The 18,285-nt window shown below is 43.5% G+C and overlaps 1 protein-coding gene across 5 annotated transcripts in view; it reads left to right on the top strand.

The window, feature by feature from the left end:
• Window positions 1-18,285, top strand: part of GUK1 (guanylate kinase 1) — a 199,188-nt gene that overhangs the window by 108,076 nt on the left and 72,827 nt on the right. For all 5 annotated transcript variants that reach the window (XM_086941108.1, XM_086941111.1, XM_086941109.1 and 2 more), the window contains exons 4-5: window positions 4,330-4,426; window positions 18,099-18,237. In XM_086941108.1, the coding sequence (XP_086797234.1) occupies window positions 4,330-4,426; window positions 18,099-18,237 (236 nt within the window). The remainder of the gene's footprint in view (window positions 1-4,329; window positions 4,427-18,098; window positions 18,238-18,285) is intronic.

Genomic DNA, 18,285 nt, shown 5'->3' with positions numbered 1-18,285 from the left:
CTGCGCCTGAGTCGTGCCAGAGTCGTGCCAGAGTCGTGCCAGAGTCGTGCCAGAGTCGTGCCCGTCTGCGCTCTTCAGCGTCTCGGAGGCGTTCGTGGCGGGACTCTAGGCTACGGCTCATATCTAGCAGGGGCTCTCCATTGCTCCTAAGGTATGTGTCGTTCACCACCTTCCGGGGTGTTTACCTACAGCGCGGATGCTTTGCTTTCTCTCCGCGCTCGTCCTTTGGGCTGTAAATGTCTCTTTCCAGGAGGACGTCTCCTAGGAAAAGGCTGTCCTTCGTGTGGCTGGCGCCCAACGGCTTCGCCATCTCCTGTTCTTCCATCTCCCACCCAGCACTATCATTGTGCTCTTTTGAATACCAGGTCCTTGGCTTGCCACTCTACGGACATTTGGAACTTGTTTGCAGACTTCAATATATCATGTCTTTTCCTAACGGAGACATGGCTGGGGGCAGTTTCTGAACCGGATGTTGCCTGCGCCCTTCCATCTAATTATACCATCTTAAGAAAAGACAGAATTGGGGGTAGAGGAGGAGGAGTTGCCCTGATAGTGGATAAGGCCTTGGGTTGTTCCTCTTTTCCTGTGGAGAACATCGCAGGATGTGAAGCTCTAGGCTTTACACTTACTCTCTCGGCTTCTCAGACATGCACAGGGATTCTTGTGTATAGACCTCCCGGGCCTATTGGATCCTTCATTGAAGACTTGCAGGCGGCTCTCTCCGTACCCTGCATGCGATCAGCACATTGTATGCTGCTGGGCGATCTAAATTTACATATGGACTCGATATCAGACGCTAATGCGTCTAAGCTGCGGGATATTACTGCACTGCTGGGGCTTGCCCCTTTTATTGACAGTCCTACCCACGTTAAAGGACATACGTTAGACTTAATCTTTTCTACTGTGCCGATCGAGGTGGCCTCGCCGCTCCCAGTCCTTTGGTCTGACCATTTTTTAATAAAGTTTGTTATCTCATATGAGACTAGGACTAGTCCAAGAACACAGAAGGAGGGTATTCGTCAATCCAGAGCGTTCCATTTAGTGACAGCAGATATGCTGTCAGAGGCGCTCTGTCAATACCCGTGCAAATGTACAGGGAACTTAGATACTGATCTGACTTTTGTTCAGAAATGGCTGCAAACAAGATTTGAGGAGCTAGCCCCAGTGAAGTCAACTAGAACTACTCCCTGTCATGACTCTGCTCCTTGGTTTACCTCCACACTACGTAAAATGCGCCAAGATTGTAAAAAGGCAGAAAGACTCTGGCGTCGCAAATACGACCCAGTGGAGAAAATAAAGTACTGTGAGGCCATTAAACAGTACCATAAACAAATCTCCGAAGCCAAAAAGGAATTCCTTGAGCACAGGATAGATCGGGCGGACAACATGAGTAGGGAACTCTTTAGAATTGTTAAAGAGTTTGTTGATCCTGCCGCAGGTGCCCTCTCACACTCTCATACGGAAGAGTGGATTAGGCAGCTTGCTGACTTTTTTGTCTCAAAAATTAAAACCATTCAGGCCTCCTTTCCTCCTGTGGACTCTCCCTTAGATGCCGATGACTTCGGTAGCAATCGCACAGTACCAACCTTAGAGGCAGAGCCTGGACCCACACTATCGGTCTTTCCACAGTTGTCCTGTGCAACGTCGCTGGAGCTACTGTCTCGGCTTCAATCTGGCTCACCCCTGGACGCTTGTCCAGCAAAGTGCTTGGGCAGGGTGGCATCGGCAGTAAACAGCTTGTTGAATCCCCTGCTCAATCTATCTTTGAGCTCCGGTGTGGTGCCTCGGGAATGGAAACACGCACTTATTCTGCCGCTGATCAAAAAACCTCTGTTAGATCCTTTGCTGCTGGCTAACTATAGACCGATCTCCCTTCTCCCTGCTCTGGCGAAGGTGGTTGAGAAGCATGTTCAGTATACACTTACCACCTTTATTGAGAAGAACAACATTCTCCATGACTCTCAATCCGGTTTCCGTGCTAATTATAGCACGGAGACAGCCCTCGTGGAGGTGACCGATGCCATCAGGGAGACGCTCGATCTAGGGGGCAAGGCTATGTTAGTCATGCTGGATTTGTCAGCGGCTTTCGACACCGTCCCTCATGCTGGTCTCCTTTTAAGACTCAGGGAGATTGGATTGCGGGGGACGGTGTTGGATTGGTTTCAATCCTTTCTATCGGACCGCCGACAGGTGATCTGGGCTCCACCATTCTCCGCGGAAATGCCATCGCTAGAGGTTGGGGTTCCTCAAGGGTCCATTCTGAGCCCCACCATCTTTAACATCTATATGGCCCCTCTGGCGTTGGTAGCGGAGGCTTATGGGGCCCGGGTCATCTCATACGCTGATGACACCCAGCTCCTGTTTACATGCAGCAAAGGAGAGGCCTTTGACGGCGACAGGATCAAAGACTGTCTGAGCGCAGTCTTTGCGTGGTTTCAGCGGCACAGCCTAAAATGCAACTCGGATAAGTCTGAGTTGCTCTTCTTTGGCTGTGCCCCTGATCCGGGCTGGAAGTCCTGGTGGCCCCAGGACATGTTCCCCTCCTGAAAAATCATCTTCCCAAGTGAAAAATCTTGGAGTGGTATTTGATGATGACCTCTCGTTCCGCCCCCATATTATGGCGATATCAGGGAAATGCTTCGGCATCCTTAAGATGCTGAGGAAGTTTCTTCCTTTGCTCTCCCTACAGTATCGGAAGACGGTAGTCCAGGCGCTAGTAGGGTCCAGGTTAGATTACGCTAATGCGCTTTTTGCGGGTCTGCCCAAGTACCTCTTGGCTAGACTGCAAATTGTCCAAAATTCGGCGGCCAGAGCCATATTTGGCCTGCCTAGGAGAGCCAGCGCCCAACTGCTTCTAACCAGACTGCACTGGCTACCTATTTCCAAAAGAATCGGATTTAAAATCCTTACACTGGCCTTCAAAGCCCTTCACTCTGTCGGTCCTAATTATATCAGGAAGCGTATGGCTTTCTATGTGCCGCGAAGGACGTTGCGGTCAGCCGACTTGGCTAAATTGGAGGTGCCTATCGCCAAACGAGCTCGGATGGGAGGGCGGTCCTTCCAACATGTGGCAGCTCGCCTTTGGAACGAGCTCCCTCTCTCCCTCCGCAAAGCTAAGAGTCTCCTAGCTTTCAGGAAAGAGCTGAAGACCATGCTCTTTTCCGCGTAATCACTGTGACTGTAGTGCTGCTGCCTCTGTGTTTTTAGGTTTCAGGTCTCTTTGCCAAAGCGCCGGGACATCCCTTGGGGTAGCCGTGCGCTCTAAAAGTACGGCCGTAACAGAACATAACTACCACCACCAATATCAATACTAATACCAATCCACCACCAATACCACAACCACCACCAATACTACCACTACTACCAATACTTACCACCACCTATACCACCACTAATACCAATCCACCACCAATACCACTACCACCACCACCACTACCAATCCACCACCACTAATACCAATCCACCACCACTACCACCAGTACTACCACGACCACCAATACAACAACTAATACCAATCCACCACCAATACCACTACCAATACTACACTTCCACCACCAATACCACTACCACCAATACTACCACCAATCCACCAACAATACCACTACCACCACCAATACCACCACTACCACCACCACTACCACCACCACTACCACCACCAATACCACCACTACCACCACCAATACCACTACTACCACCACCAATACCACTACTACCACCACCAATACCACTACTACCACCACCAATACCACCACAACCACCACCAATACCACCATGTATACCACTACCTCCACTAATACCAATACTACAACCACCACCAATACCACTACCACCAATACCACTACCACCAATACCACTACCACCAATACCACTACCACCAATACACCACCTATACCACTACCACCACTAATACCACTACCACCACCAATACGACTACTACCACCACCAATACGCAATGCATTTGCGAGAGTTTAAGCTATTAGTATTGTAAATGACAATGCCTTTTATTTTTGTTTTAAAACCCAAAACCTAAATACAAGTCATTGTCATTTAGAATGCCAATAGCTCGAACTCGCATGAATGCGAGGCCTATTGCATTGAAAACGCTTGTTTATCCCATTGTCTATCTGTTCGATCAATACTGTTTATGTAATCTAAAATTATATATGCTTTTTATGAAACCATGAGTCTATGCCTTGAGTTGGGTGTTCAACAGTGAAGTACAGTGGAAGCTTTTGAGATGCCTTGATGTTCTCATTATAGACCTTAAAAAGCAATAGCTAAGAAATAAGCAGTCTGGTGAAACATGGCATTTTGTTTGAATTCTTCCAGATTACCACTTTGTTTCTCGAAATGACATGGAGAAGGCAATCGGCGATGGGGAATTCATTGAGCATGCAGAGTTCTCCGGCAACCTATATGGAACCAGGTATCAATTGACTTTTGATACGTCACTGTATCTATGAAAAAGGACAAGTCTTCATTACTACTTTGCTTCAATTTACGCAAAACTTTTCATAGGATATTTTGTTGTGTTTGGGTTAATTTCCTGTCTCTGAACTGATTATTTTATTTATCCTCAACGTACAGATTCTTTGGAAAAAGATGCACATAATTTAAATCATCCTTGCCTGGTAGACGTCGTGATGTGCTTATTTTTCGTAGTGTGCAGCTTCAGGGCAGACATAAAAACTATCATTTAGTGACAGATAAATAGTGCAGTAAACCGAGGGAAGGAAAATTGTAGCCTGACATCGGTAATGGTGGTTTATCGCAGGGTTTCCAAAACTGTTCTTCTCGAGGTACTCTTTGGTGGGTTGGAATAGTGGGAGCAATACATAAAGATTCCTTTAAAGTTTGTGTTTGTCTTTTGGTCGCCGGCAAATGCGACAAGGTAGAGGTCACATTTCAGGTTCTATCTTTTGATAAATTGCTGCAGGATTGGTGTTTACTTTTCTTTTTCTGACTGCAAAGTAAGAGGAGTTTTTAAAGTTAATTACATGACAACCTTGGTGGAGTGCAGAGAATTTCAAAGGAAAAGCTCTGGGATGTCTTGTTTTTTTGTAACCCATAACATGTAAATACCTGTAAATGGAACTGTTTACATTCAGCAGTCAGGAAAGCAAAAATGAAGCACAATTTGTTTGTAATTCTGAAGTCTGCTGGAAACTGATTTTAATAGAATCAAACCAAATCAAACCAAATCAAATCAAGACAATTTACTCTGTAATGCGCCGTGACAAATATTAACAGAAACTGGACCTCCACACGTTACCAACTGAGTGATATATATTTCTATCAGTAACACTATGTGCAAGGTTAGTGGCCATTTCAATAGAAAATGTGGCATCTGTAAATTGCAATGTGCTACCACACAAAGCTTTAGTTGCGTTAAAAAAATCACCTCACCTCTCCTCATGCACATTAAAGGTAAGTGGGTTGTGAAAATGTATCATTCTAAACAGTAGGCCATGGTTCTAAAAATATTGGGAACCACTTGTCGTCTTTAGTATGAAGGTCACTGAAGTCACATCCTACCCAGTGCCATCTTTGTTTGGAATATGACTTCAGTGCTAGTACCATATGTTTCCCTGAACCCCGATGCTATAAAAGTAGAAGTCCCCTCACTACCTCCCAACCCATTACAAAAAGTTCTCTCTAACAAGAAAAGGTATTTTTAACCTGCACGCTTCATTATTTAGCTCACTACAGCCAAGAACACAGAGCAAGGTGTGGCTGCTGTGTCATGGACGAGAAACTTGAAATCCGCACCACAAGTGTGCAAAAGGATGGGAGAAGCATCCGTGGAAAAGGGAAATTCTGCTTCTTTTAGTGCATTCTCTCTGCTGTTCATAAACAGTGGAATCTGTCTGCAGTTTTGCCAAATCCTTAAATGCAACTAATAAAAGCGCATTTTCCAATTTGAAAATAAAGTTAACAAATAAAACGAGCTGGTTCGAGACAACTCGGTAACTGATAGAGTACCTCGGAGCTTTCGTATGTACGGAGCTTGCCAAAGTATTCTTTTTGGATTACATCTATTCAAGTGAAATTCTGTCTCTAACTCAAGTCTCCTTGCATTTGGGTTTTGAATACCATGTGCATTTCTGTGGTCCAGAAGACCAGGCTACATCTGTGTCCATTGCTGAGGTATGCAGACTGTCTTAGCCAAAAGTTTATAGATCTCTGAAAAAAACATAATTCTAAAACTACATTGCAGCATCCTGGACCTCACTGATGCTAAAAGTGTCGAATGAGGATAAAAGAATCTTATAGGCATTACATGAGCTTGTGCCTTCTAAGAAGCCTCAATGCTTCACATCTCAGAGTTCACTATACTGGCAATTCCCTCCCAGAGACCGTTCTTTTTTTCTGACTCGAGAGGGTGAGTCTGAGAAACAAAACTGTGGGTGTGTTTTCCCAATTTCTACAAATTTTGCAGTCAAAACGGCAACTTTTTTTTTTTTTTTAGTCCATCGTTTGACGTTTTTTAACATTGAGAAGCACTTCCAACCTTTTCTTTGGTTTTCCCAGCAACTCTTTTGTCACAATGCCAGCACTGTCTGTTAGGTGCCCATATTGTGGCAGGAGAAAAACCGCTTCAAACTCTTCAATGTTTATGTACCCTGCGTTCCTTGTTCACAGTCCAGGAAGTAAATGTGAATTTTCTGTAAAAAAGAACATTAAAACTAGAAGGAAAGGTGCAATTACCTATTTAGTGATATCATTGACATTACAGATGACATGCTGGTCGGCTATCTGGAAAAGCTTTGCTATAGGATGAACGTTGTATGTGCTTACTTTCTTAAGGGGCCTTGAGTAGCTGGAAAGAGTGATCTTTGCCTGAAAATTTGTGTATAGGAGTGGAGACTGTAAACACCAGATAGTTGACCACCCATGAGTGCTTGATTGCCCACAATATATCGGCTCCCTGCAAAGTGTTGGGTTCAGAGTAAAGGCTGTACATAGTAGGGCCTTAACCATTCAAGTGGCCTTTGGTGTGTAGAGGGATTGGGCTGTCTAACAAGCGGTTCTGCACCGGGTGAAAAAACTGTTTGTAATGGGTACTTTCCCACCCATGGGTGGCAGATTACCCACGAGAGATGGGTTTGCTGCAAAGGATTCACCTTATAGGCCAAAGGCTGTCTGTAGTAGGGACTTTGCCACATACTGGGGTTTGGTTGTCTGGACAGAGTGAGTCCTCCTTGAAAAGTTGTTCAGAGGGCAGAGATTGTGTGCAGCATAGGCTTGCTCATCCTGGAAGATTAGCTACATGAGTTCGACTGTCTGCACCCCCCACCCCCCCACCCCTAGCGCCTTGAGACCCTTACGGGTGAGTAGTCGCGCTTTAACAAACTCCTGATTGATTGACTATCCACAAAGTGTTCAGTATAGGGCGAAGGCTGTGCGTAGGATAACAATCACCCAAGGGTACTTGTGTGTGCCAGTGGGTAATTTTTATTAAGGGCCACTGCAATAATGTGCCAAGGGATGACCAAATCATCACAGTGCATACATTCCTCCTGCAATTTCTCTAAGGGGAAATGCAGTCATCTCTCCTTCGTTTCCCTCATCTTGTTTCCTTTCCTTTGCTTCCTCTCTATCTTCTTGTGTTTCTTTGCCTGTTTAATTTCTAGTTTCTCATCTTCACTCCATTTTCGAATGCATTTGACCAATGCCGAAATGTGTAAACGCATTCCTTAAACCCTCATGTCTTCTAATACTGGGTCATCTAATTGAACTCTAGCTTCTTCGCAGGTGAAAATCTTTCTCGAGATTGATCTCATATTTCTGAGTTACTTATGCTAATCTATTTTACACTATTGCTGCTCTTCGTGTGAATTCTTTACACAGGTAAATTAACTCCTTTCTTTTGTATTGCTCGATATGTTCGAATTCCAAGCATCCTCTTATTATTTCTTCTAATTCCATCTTCAGTTGGGCCACATTGAATGTTTTCTACCTTTTTGAATCTGGTATTTCTACCTTCCCGTTCCCTGCTGATTCTTCTAGCCATACTAGTTGGTACATTCCCTTCTGTAGAAGCATTAATGCCACCTGGGGCAATTTGAGTTGTTCTTGTACTGTCTGTGGGGGTCTCCATACAACAATCTGGGAATTTTGTGATGTCAGATCGAATCCTGTGGTACGCACACCTCCAACAACTTGAGCTTCTGGCCTTAAATCCACATTTGGCGGAGCAGTTGCGAATAACTGGGTATTATCGGGCATTTATGGGAGTTATCTGGGCTTTGGTATGTATTGCAGTTGTACTGGTAACCGTTGGAACCTGTGGTCGAGCCACAGCTCGTGGGACAATTTGAAGTATCTGTATAGGTCTTTCAATTGGAGCTAAACTCTAATCTGCAGTTGCCATTGTCGCACTCGCATCAGCACTAGAGTCTCTGTGAATCATAGGAGTTGTATATGGTGGAGGTCTCGTTTCCAACATCGGTTTCAAAATCTGATCTCCAGAATCTGTGTGCGAATGATCCCCTTCTTTCTTTTGATCTTTCTCATTCTCCTTCTTCTCTGCTTGTGTAGTCGTAGCTGGATGTATTCTGGTTCCCTACATGATGGCCTTTCCTCCCTCTACGCTTTTCTTCATTGCATCGAGAATCCACATAATTCTGCACTGTTTGTTTTGTCCTTTTCTGATACTTTTCTCTCGCAACCTTCTCACATGCATTAAAAGCTTCATATTGAGTAGGTCTAGATGGTGACCTCATCTCATGCAATTTTCCCTTCACATTTTCAAGAACCCTTGTATTAAATGCCCCATACCTAGGAAAACTCAGTGCACCCTCTTTACATTTAGTTTTTGATGTATAACCTGAGAAATTCCAATCTCAATATTATCGTCTTGATCTGTATGCATCAATTCTCAATAAACATATCCAATTTAAACTAATAGTGTACCAAATTTCCACCGCCAATCCAAATATGTTAATTGTAACGTCTACAGAATTATATCATGAGCTTCACATTTTCCAGCATACACCATTGTTTTAATATACTGTTGGTGAAAGCAAAAACTAACCAAATTCGATGAGAACATTTACTTTAAGAAGGAAAGAAAAGATTGATTTAAATTGGCACATTTCACGAAGATGACATAATTAAGGAAGTTACTGTGAATTATTTATTTAATACTGCACGATCTGGCTAAAACACGTATATATTGGAGGATGGTTCAAATAAAAAAACATAAGCAAATAAATTAGGCATTGCCTAACTTGACAGTGAAAATATGATGTAAATGGGTGCTTACTACAAAAAACAATCAGGCTAATCATGCTACAAATTCATTTTGCACGTTTAATGAACGGCACATTTTCCATTTTCCTGTTTCTTTAAGCATTACTCTGGTTCATTTTTAACAGTAACCACACTATTGTAAGCTACATTTTCTTTTTGTATCAAGCTTCATGGCACTTCCAGTGAATTTGAAAATGCTTGTGGTCTCCTGCAAAAAAATCTCACAAATATTTCGGTTTGTCTTCAAATGACTGAAAGAGTGCTCTCTTCATTATATGAGGCAGTAAGGTGGCATATTGATATCTGCTTATAAATCAATGTGGAAAGGATCACTGGTCCTGCATAACCAAGGTCTGCAGGTGGATCGGTAGGTGTCTCCCAAATAAAAGACTCTCATACACGTGTTTTTTCAGAGTCGTGTAGCGGTATATGATGTGTCCCCGCTTCTTGTAACACGTGTCTGTGCGTAATCCTTGGGTCAGTTTTTGTTTGCACCCTCCGCCAGGAGGTTGTACCATTGGTTAAAACAGTAGTGCTGGTGAATAGGTGAAATAGTGCTATAAAGGTGTTCTAAAATACCCGGACAGCCAGAGGTTCAACTTTAATATTTCTGGATTCGGGTAAAAGGTTAAGGCGTGTCGCTATGGAATTATTTAGGAATTCTAGCGCACTAATCTTGTGAGGTTAAAAGTGGTCGACATGTTTCAGCCTTATCTGCCTATTGGTCAGTCGGCTTTCCTCAGGACCATAAAGTGATTAAGTGAAAAAAGGGAAAAGGTAAATTTGTAACCTGATTCGTTTTGTGGTAGTAGGTCACATTGTACCTGTAATGAAAGAAAAGGGAGATAGTGCAACCGCATTTGTAGCGAATTGAATTTGAATTTGAAGGGATTTGTATAGCGCTCGTACACCTGGCGGTTTCTTGGCGCTCACTGGCAACAGCTACTCGGCGGGTCGGAAAAGGGGAAAGGTAAAGATTCAGGATGGGAAGGCTTGGGTAAAAAGGAAGGTCTTAAGGTCTTTGCGGAAGAGGGGATATTGGGTGCAGGTTCTGAGGGACAATGGGAGAGAGTTCCAAAAAGCTGGGCCCGTGGTTGCAAATTTGGAGCCACCCCACTTTTTCTGTTTGAAGCGGGGAACCACGAGTAGGTGGTGGGAGGTGGATCGGAGGTCTCGTGTGGGAGTGTAGGTTTGAATAGCCGAGTTGATGAAGGAAGGGGCAGAACCTGTCCTGGCTTTAAAGATGGTGCAGCCGAGCTTAAATAAGACGCGCTGCCTGACAGGGAGCCAGTGGAGGGAAAAGAGGAGAGGAGTTACATGGTGTGATTTAGAGAGGTTAAAAACCAGCCGAGCGGCCTGATTTTGAACCAGCTGGAGGTGCCTCATAAGGTAGTCGGGCATGCCATGGTAGAGGACATTGCCATAATCTAGGCGAGATGTCACCATGGCCAGAAGAATTAGTTTGAGCGCGTCTGGGGCGAAAAATCGTGAGACTCTGCGGATAGTCCTGAGTGAGAGAAAGGCTGAGGAAACCACAGCAGAGACTTGGGAGTGTAGGGAAAGTTGGTTATTGATTTTGAAACCAAGGGTTTTGACAGAGGTTACAGGAGTGGGTGGGGGACCTAATGAGGGGGGCCAGAGGGAGGAGGACCAGGGACTGGAGCAACCACCTGTCAACACCAACTCCGTTTTATCGGGGTTGAGTTTCAGGTGGTTGAAATTCATCCAGTCCTGGATGAAGGCCATGATGGACTGAACCTTTGACATAGACTCGGGGGCAGAGGAAAGGTGGAAAATGAGCTGGAGATCATCTGCATAGTTGTACACAGAGACCTCCAGTTGCTGTAAAGCAAAAATAAGGGGGGCGATGTAAAGATTAAATAAAAGGGGGGATAAAGAGGAACCCTGGGGGACACCGCACTAGATGGGTAAAGATTCCGCAGAGATCTCTCCCAGACGAACCGCCTGAGTCCGGCCGCTCAAGAAGGAGGATAGCCATAGTAGGGCTGTTCCTCGGATTCCCGCTGCCTCGACACGTGAGAGTAAGATGGTATGGTCCACAGTGTTGAATGCGGCGGAAAGATCTAAGAGGATCAGGGCCTGTTGTTGATTGGTGTCCATTCCTTGTCGGAGGTTGTCCAGGACCGATGTTATAACTGACTCAGTTGAGTGGGCTGGGCGGAAGCCGGCCTGTCTTGAGGCCAAAACACCGTGGCTTTCCACGAACTCGCTCAATGTTTTTACCACATGTCGTTCCAATACCTTTGCCAGGAAAGGCAAGAGGGAGATTGGGCGGAAGTTGGCAGGGTCGGAAGGATCTGCTCCAGGTTTTTTTAGGATCGGTACGATCACTGCCGATTTGAGTGCAGGGGTAACGATGCCCTGAGCCAGTGAGCTATTAAGGAGCACTAAAGGTGGTGAGGGGCAGAAGGTGTAGATCTGCTTTAATAAGTGGGAAAAGACACTTCAGCAATGTACAATGACATAGAGACACAGTTGAGAATTGAGAAGCATATTATTAAAAAACATATAATTAAAAACGAGTTGTGAAATACTAAAACACAGTCACATTCATATTAAGCGTCAACTTACTCATTCTCAAAATTCTATGCGGAATATTGTGATGTATAAATCTCAAAATTGTATTTAGGCGTCATGAGATCATTCCTTTACAGTGCCCTGATATTGAAAGCGCTATTTAATTTAATGTGCAATTCTATTGTTACATTGCCATGACGTCCAAGGCGCTAGTCAATTTTACTGTGTCATCACGATTATCTTAGACATTGGTATAACTATGTAATACCTGTTCGAGTATAGACTCTTACAATTATTTAAAAGTACATGCACTCGTTATTAGACGGTACCAAGCACTTGTTCTACATGTATTCTGATAACTGAACATGTGCATACTGCCGCTATAGTCTCTTTAAATGCGCACTATGGAAAGCCTATTCAGAAAAAGATTCTCTTAAAAAAGTGGGCACAAGTCTAAAACTAAGCAAAACTCCATACAAAGCAGGGTCTTCACATGCGCTTATGCGTAACTAGACCTTCTAGAATGTACCTCTACATTATGTAAGACTTGTCTCCTCGGGAACCATGGCAGTTCGGGGGAGGCTTCACTGTTTTGGAGTGAGGAAAAAAAGGAAGTTTAGTAAAGGGGTTTTAATACTTGCAGTTTACTCCATAACGAAAAGGACAATGCTCCTCGATACCTCTAGCCTTCAAACACCCGTCTAGCAGCTTGTGCTGTCTCTGCCCTTGGTGACCCGGAATCAATCGCCAGTGTGTAACTTGTCTTCTTTTATTGCAAAGTAATGGAAACTGAAGAGTTACTCGACAGAATAACTTCTGGAGACCACCATACTTTCAAAACGGAGGCCCAAATATGCCTTTCCTCCCTTTTAACCCACAATTCCAAGGATGGCCTAATCCTTATTTTGAAGTACCCATGAACCATCAAATGCAACAAGGGGGCCATAACTACCAACAAGGACGTCCTTTTTTAGGGAATGGCCAGTCCAACCGCCGGTCCAGACAAAAAGGGATAACCTGGTCCGACCAAACAAGACAAGTCGAAACCAGGAGTGTAACGAAGGCCAAGACTGGATCGGGCGCAACAACCTCGTCATCAACTTGACTGACAGAATCCTAACTAAGGATCAACTCAGCATCCTGAATAAAGGACTTGGGTATGTCCCCACTCCAAGAACTGACATCTTCAAAACAAAATGCGAGCTCACAGCCTTTTGCCGTACCCTGAAACTGAAAGCCTTCTTTAAAGACAGCCAACAATTGACACAAGAAGGAGATACAACACTGAGGAATAAATCGACATTCTGCCCCCTCAACTCACAAGTCCCAATTGAAATATGCACTTTTGAACAGGCAATTATGAAGGAAGTTGGCCTATTGCATAATCAACCACAGAAACCTTTTCAAAATATCACCAAGGCGGAACAACTGGCTCTCACTGAACTCAAGAACGATAGAGAAATCGTATCAAACCGGCGGACAAAGGGGGAGGAGTAGTCTTATTAACAGCAGCTGGATATGACAAACAATGTATGGACCTCCTTGCAGATACAAACATTTTATGAGGTTCTAACAAGAGACCCAACTGCCCGTCTACAAAGAACAATATCCATGATGGTGGAAGAAGCGGAAGCCAACAATTGGGTGTCCAAAAAGGAGGCAGAATACCTGGAAGTAAAAACACCAGTAACACCATACTTCTACTCCTTACCAAAAACGCATAAAGGCAAAATGCCACCACCAGGGAGACCAATTGTGTCCGGAATCAATTCAATTTTGGAAGCACTGTCAGAATTTGCAGACCAATATTTAAGACCACTGGTCCAAAAGACACCCACCTATCTGAAGGACACAAGAGACCTCCTAAACATGTTACAAAACTTTGAGTACTCGGAAGGAACAATGCTCTTAGTGGGCTTAGATGTAGAAAGTCTCTACACTAGTTTGCCACAACAAAAAACACTAGACACTCTTGAAACAATTCTCTTTAACACTGACTGGCCAAACAAAACCCCCAGACATTTTGTCTTGGAGTGCTGTAGATTAGCTCTAATGGAAAATTTCTTCCAGTACAAAGACACCCTCTTCCTTCAACGTCATGGAGTATCTATGGGCAGTACATTTGCCCCTAGTGTGGCGGGGTTGTACGTTAGCATCTTTGAACGCACCTTCATTCAGAATGAGAACAATCCCTTTCTTCATCATATTCTCTTTTGGAAGAGATATATAGATGATATCTTTTTAATTTGGAAGGGTGATAAGGAAACCTTGACGGACTTTCATCGCGGGCTTAATACCCAAGATGAATGCTTGAAATTTACATACACTGCCAATGAAAGTACTTTAGATTTTTTAGACATTACCATCTTTTCTAAAGACAATACTTTGCACACCCGTACTTTCTTTAAACCGACGGCCAAGAATAGCCTGCTATCTTTTCAGAGCTTTCACCCAAGACCCTTACGGGAAAATCTCCCGTACAGCCAATTCCTTTGTTTGAGGAGAAATTGCAGCTCAACTACTGACCACAAAAGTCAAGCGAATGACCTATGTGACAAACTACTGGTTCGTCAATATCCAAAGAAGGTGATCAACACATGCAAGAAACGTGCCCGCAACCAACCAAGAGAAGCACTCCTAGAGACGTGTCCTAAATTGAAGGAAGATCGGATCACATGCGTAACTACTTATAGCCCAGTCACCAACCAAGTGAAGAAAATAATCAACAGAAACTGGAGAATAGTAACATCTCACAATCTGAATTGGCCTAAACCGATGTTTGCCGACAAGAGAAGTCGCAACATCAAGGACTTGCAGGTGCACACGAGGCCTCCACCCAAGAAAAAGAAAGACACACCTGGACTGTGGAATAACAGTCCAGTAACAGGCCATTACCCATGTGGAAACTGCACAGTCTGTGACACTACAAAACCCACAAAGGAACTACAGCTGCTTCCCAACTTCAATTGGAATTTAAAAAAACATACGAACTGTAACACAAGCCATGTCATTTACATGATAACTTGCCCGTGCCAAATCAGATATATTGGCATGACCTGTCGCAAAGCAAAACAAAGACTTTGCGAACACCGCAGCAATGTGAACTGCAAAAAAACAACCACAAAAATGTCAACTCACTACAAAGAATGTGGGCACTCTGCGAATGACTTACAGTGGGTCATCCTGGAAACCCTCGAAACTGTGGACAGGAATGCAGCTAAAATTTTATTTGAAAAAGAGCAACGCTGGGTGCACAGACTTAAGACAGACAGTGAGGGCCTGAATGATGCCGTTCCGTGGTTAAGTCTTAACAAATAATTGATATTTTGCCTGAATTACGAATTTCCTAACGTTCTTTGATTATGAGAAAATTTCGAATGAGCGCTTATAGAGTACATTCTCATAAACTCCATGTGTCTATTTTCAAGCTAGAAATTATTACAATTCTCATCTGAAAATTAGGTATAACAATTTAGCATAACTAATAAGTACAAACACTCGAGTAACTCTCTTCAGTTTCCATTACTTTGCAATAAAAGAAGACAAGTTACACACTGGCGATTGATTCCGGGTCACCAAGGGCAGAGACAGCACAAGCTGCTAGACGGGTGTTTGAAGGCTAGAGGTATAGAGGAGCATTGTCCTTTTCGTTATGGAGTAAACTGCAAGTATTAAAACCCCTTTACTAAACTTCCTTTTTTTCCTCACTACAAAACAGTGAAGCCTCCCCCGAACTGCCATGGTTCCCGAGGAGACAAGTCTTACATAATGTAGAGGTACATTCTATAAGGTCTAGTTACGCATAAGCGCATGTGAAGACCCCGCTTTGTACTGAGTTTTGCTTAGTTTTAGACTTTTGTCAGAAGTGCCTACTTTTTGAAGAGAATCTTTTTCTGAATAGGCTTTCCGTAGTGCGCATTTAAAGAGACTATAGCAGCAGTATGCACATGTTCAGTTTTCAGAATACATGTAGAACGAGTGCTTGGTACCGCCTAATAACGAATGCATGCACTTTTAAATAATTGTAAGAGTCTATACTCGAACAGGTATTACATAGTTATACCAATGTCTAAGATAATCGTGATGACACAGTAAAATTGACTAGCGCCTTGGACGTCATGGCAATGTAACAATAGAATTGCACATTAAATTAAATAGCGCTTTCAATATCAGGGCACTGTAAAGGAATGATCTCATGACGCCTAAATACAATTTTGGGATTTATACATCACAATATTCCGCATAGAATTTTGAGAATGAGTAAGTTGACGCTTAATATGAATGTGACTCTGTTTTAGTATTGCACAACTCGTTTTTAATTATATGTTTTTTAATAATATGCTTCTCAATTCTCAACTGTGTCTCTATGTCATTGTACATTGCTGAAGCGTGTTTTCCCACTTATTCGCTACAAATGCGGTTGCACTATCTCCCTTTTCTTTCATTACAGGTACAATGTGAGCTACTACCACAAAACGAATCGGGTTACAAATTTCCCTTTTCCCTTTTTTCACTTAATCACTTTATGGTCCTGCGGAAAGCCGACTGACCAATAGGCAGATAAGGCTGAAACATGTCGACCACTTTTAACCTCACAAGATTAGTGCGCTAGAATTCCTAAATAATTCCATAGCGACACGCCTTAACCTTTTACCCGAATCCAGAAATATTAAAGTTGAACCTCTGGCTGTCCGGGTATTTTAGAACACCTTTATAGCACTATTTCACCTATTCACCATCACTACTGTTTTAACCAATGGTACAACCTCCTGGCGGAGGGTGCAAACAAAAACTGACCCAAGGATTACGCACGGACACGTGTTACAAGAAGCGGGGACACATCATATACCGCTACACGACTCTGAAAAAACACGTGTATGAGAGTCTTTTATTTGGGAGACACCTACCGATCCACCTGCAGACCTTGGTTATGCAGGACCAGTGATCCTTTCCACATTGATTTATAATTATTGAAATGAGATTGAAAGGCTCTCTACTCTCTCTCCCTCCACCAATTGATGATACATATTGATATCTGCCCCATGTTCACAATCCTAGTCTATAATGGAACGTTAGTGTATTCTTTGCCTTTTAACGACTGAACAATTGGAACCGGATGCATCTTGTGTCATTGTGTGCCACATTTTGTGAATTGTAAGATTGGTCTGTTACGGGTGTCTTTTGCAAACATTAATCTCCAGGTCCATTTTCTCAGCTTTTAGCTGAAATTTTGAGCACCATCCCTTTGCTTGAACCCCATCTGGCAAAAGGTGTTTTTCCAGCTTTCTTGGTTCTTTGAACATTAATCCGTTTTCAACATTCTGTGAATGAAGGAAAACGCGACGAGTAGTAGGGAAAACCATCATTGCAGTTATTCTGGTTCTTTAGGCCCTTGTGGTCTCAGCCTGTCAGAAAACACCTGGTTAGCCATTCATTAGTTATGTCCCATGATCCTGTGATACCAGGCATCGGGAACATATGGCCATTCCCTGATACTATCGGTTGTATACACATAAGAGTTGAATTAGCACGCAAGGAGGGGACGTCCAACTGTAGTCATTCACAAGAATTTTAGTCATATGATGTTTTATGTTCAAATCTTTTTATTGCGGCCCCATAAGTGGGAAAATTCTGATAGTGACATAAGCACAGCGATAAGCCTACAACCCTGCCGGGCCGGCCACGTCGTAAGGAGTGCATATAAACATAGTAGGAGCGCCTAATAAAGCATTTCTTCAAGCATACTGGAATGTCTACAACCCAAAAGGGCATTTCTTCGCTGTCTGCGCTATCTACACGTTTAACAGTCACTGGCAACGATCTCTCAGTCCCAAGGGCCAGGTACAACCTAGGAATAAGAACTGGTGAATTCGTAGGACCAAACGGGCCCAAACAGTAGTGTAACGTCAGAAGGGGAATCAGCAGTGAGAAACAGAGAGAGGGAGGGAGGAAGGAAAGAGGAAAGATCAGAGGGTGAGCGAAGAGTAGAAGTAGCAGGGCCCAGAGTGAGAAGGTCAGCTCGTTTTATTGCAGGGTAGGTCTACAGTCTCCAATACGATGTTTTAATGGCATCATTGTTTCTACCTGTGGTGTACTCATTTCCCAGCCAGTTGAGGAGGAGAGCCAATTCCAAAGGTCTGGAATTGTCATTAACATATTGTGAGCTTTTTAATCTGTTTCCTTAAGCAGTCATCTTTAAATTCAACCACCTAGGACCTGACAAGTGGAAAGCATATGTACGCCTATATTTATCTCCCTGTGTGGCTATTATTTTTATCTAACCAACTCTACTGTTCTGTCCCCAGTAAAGCTGCTGTCCAGGCTGTGCAGGCACAGAATCAGATCTGCATATTAGATATCGATATGCAAGGTGTGAAGAATATTAAGAAAACTGATTTGAAGCCACTCTACATCTCTGTTTTTCCTCCTTCTGTTGAGGTTTTGGTAAGTTTGTTTTCCTGTTCCATATTACCCTTGCAATCTCTCAAGGTT

Source organism: Lissotriton vulgaris, chromosome 10 (genome assembly GCF_964263255.1).
Source record: "Lissotriton vulgaris chromosome 10, aLisVul1.2, whole genome shotgun sequence".
NCBI lineage: Eukaryota > Metazoa > Chordata > Amphibia > Caudata > Salamandridae > Lissotriton > Lissotriton vulgaris.
The sequence above is the reverse complement of the archived record's forward strand: the minus strand, read 5'-3'. Positions and strand labels throughout refer to the sequence as shown.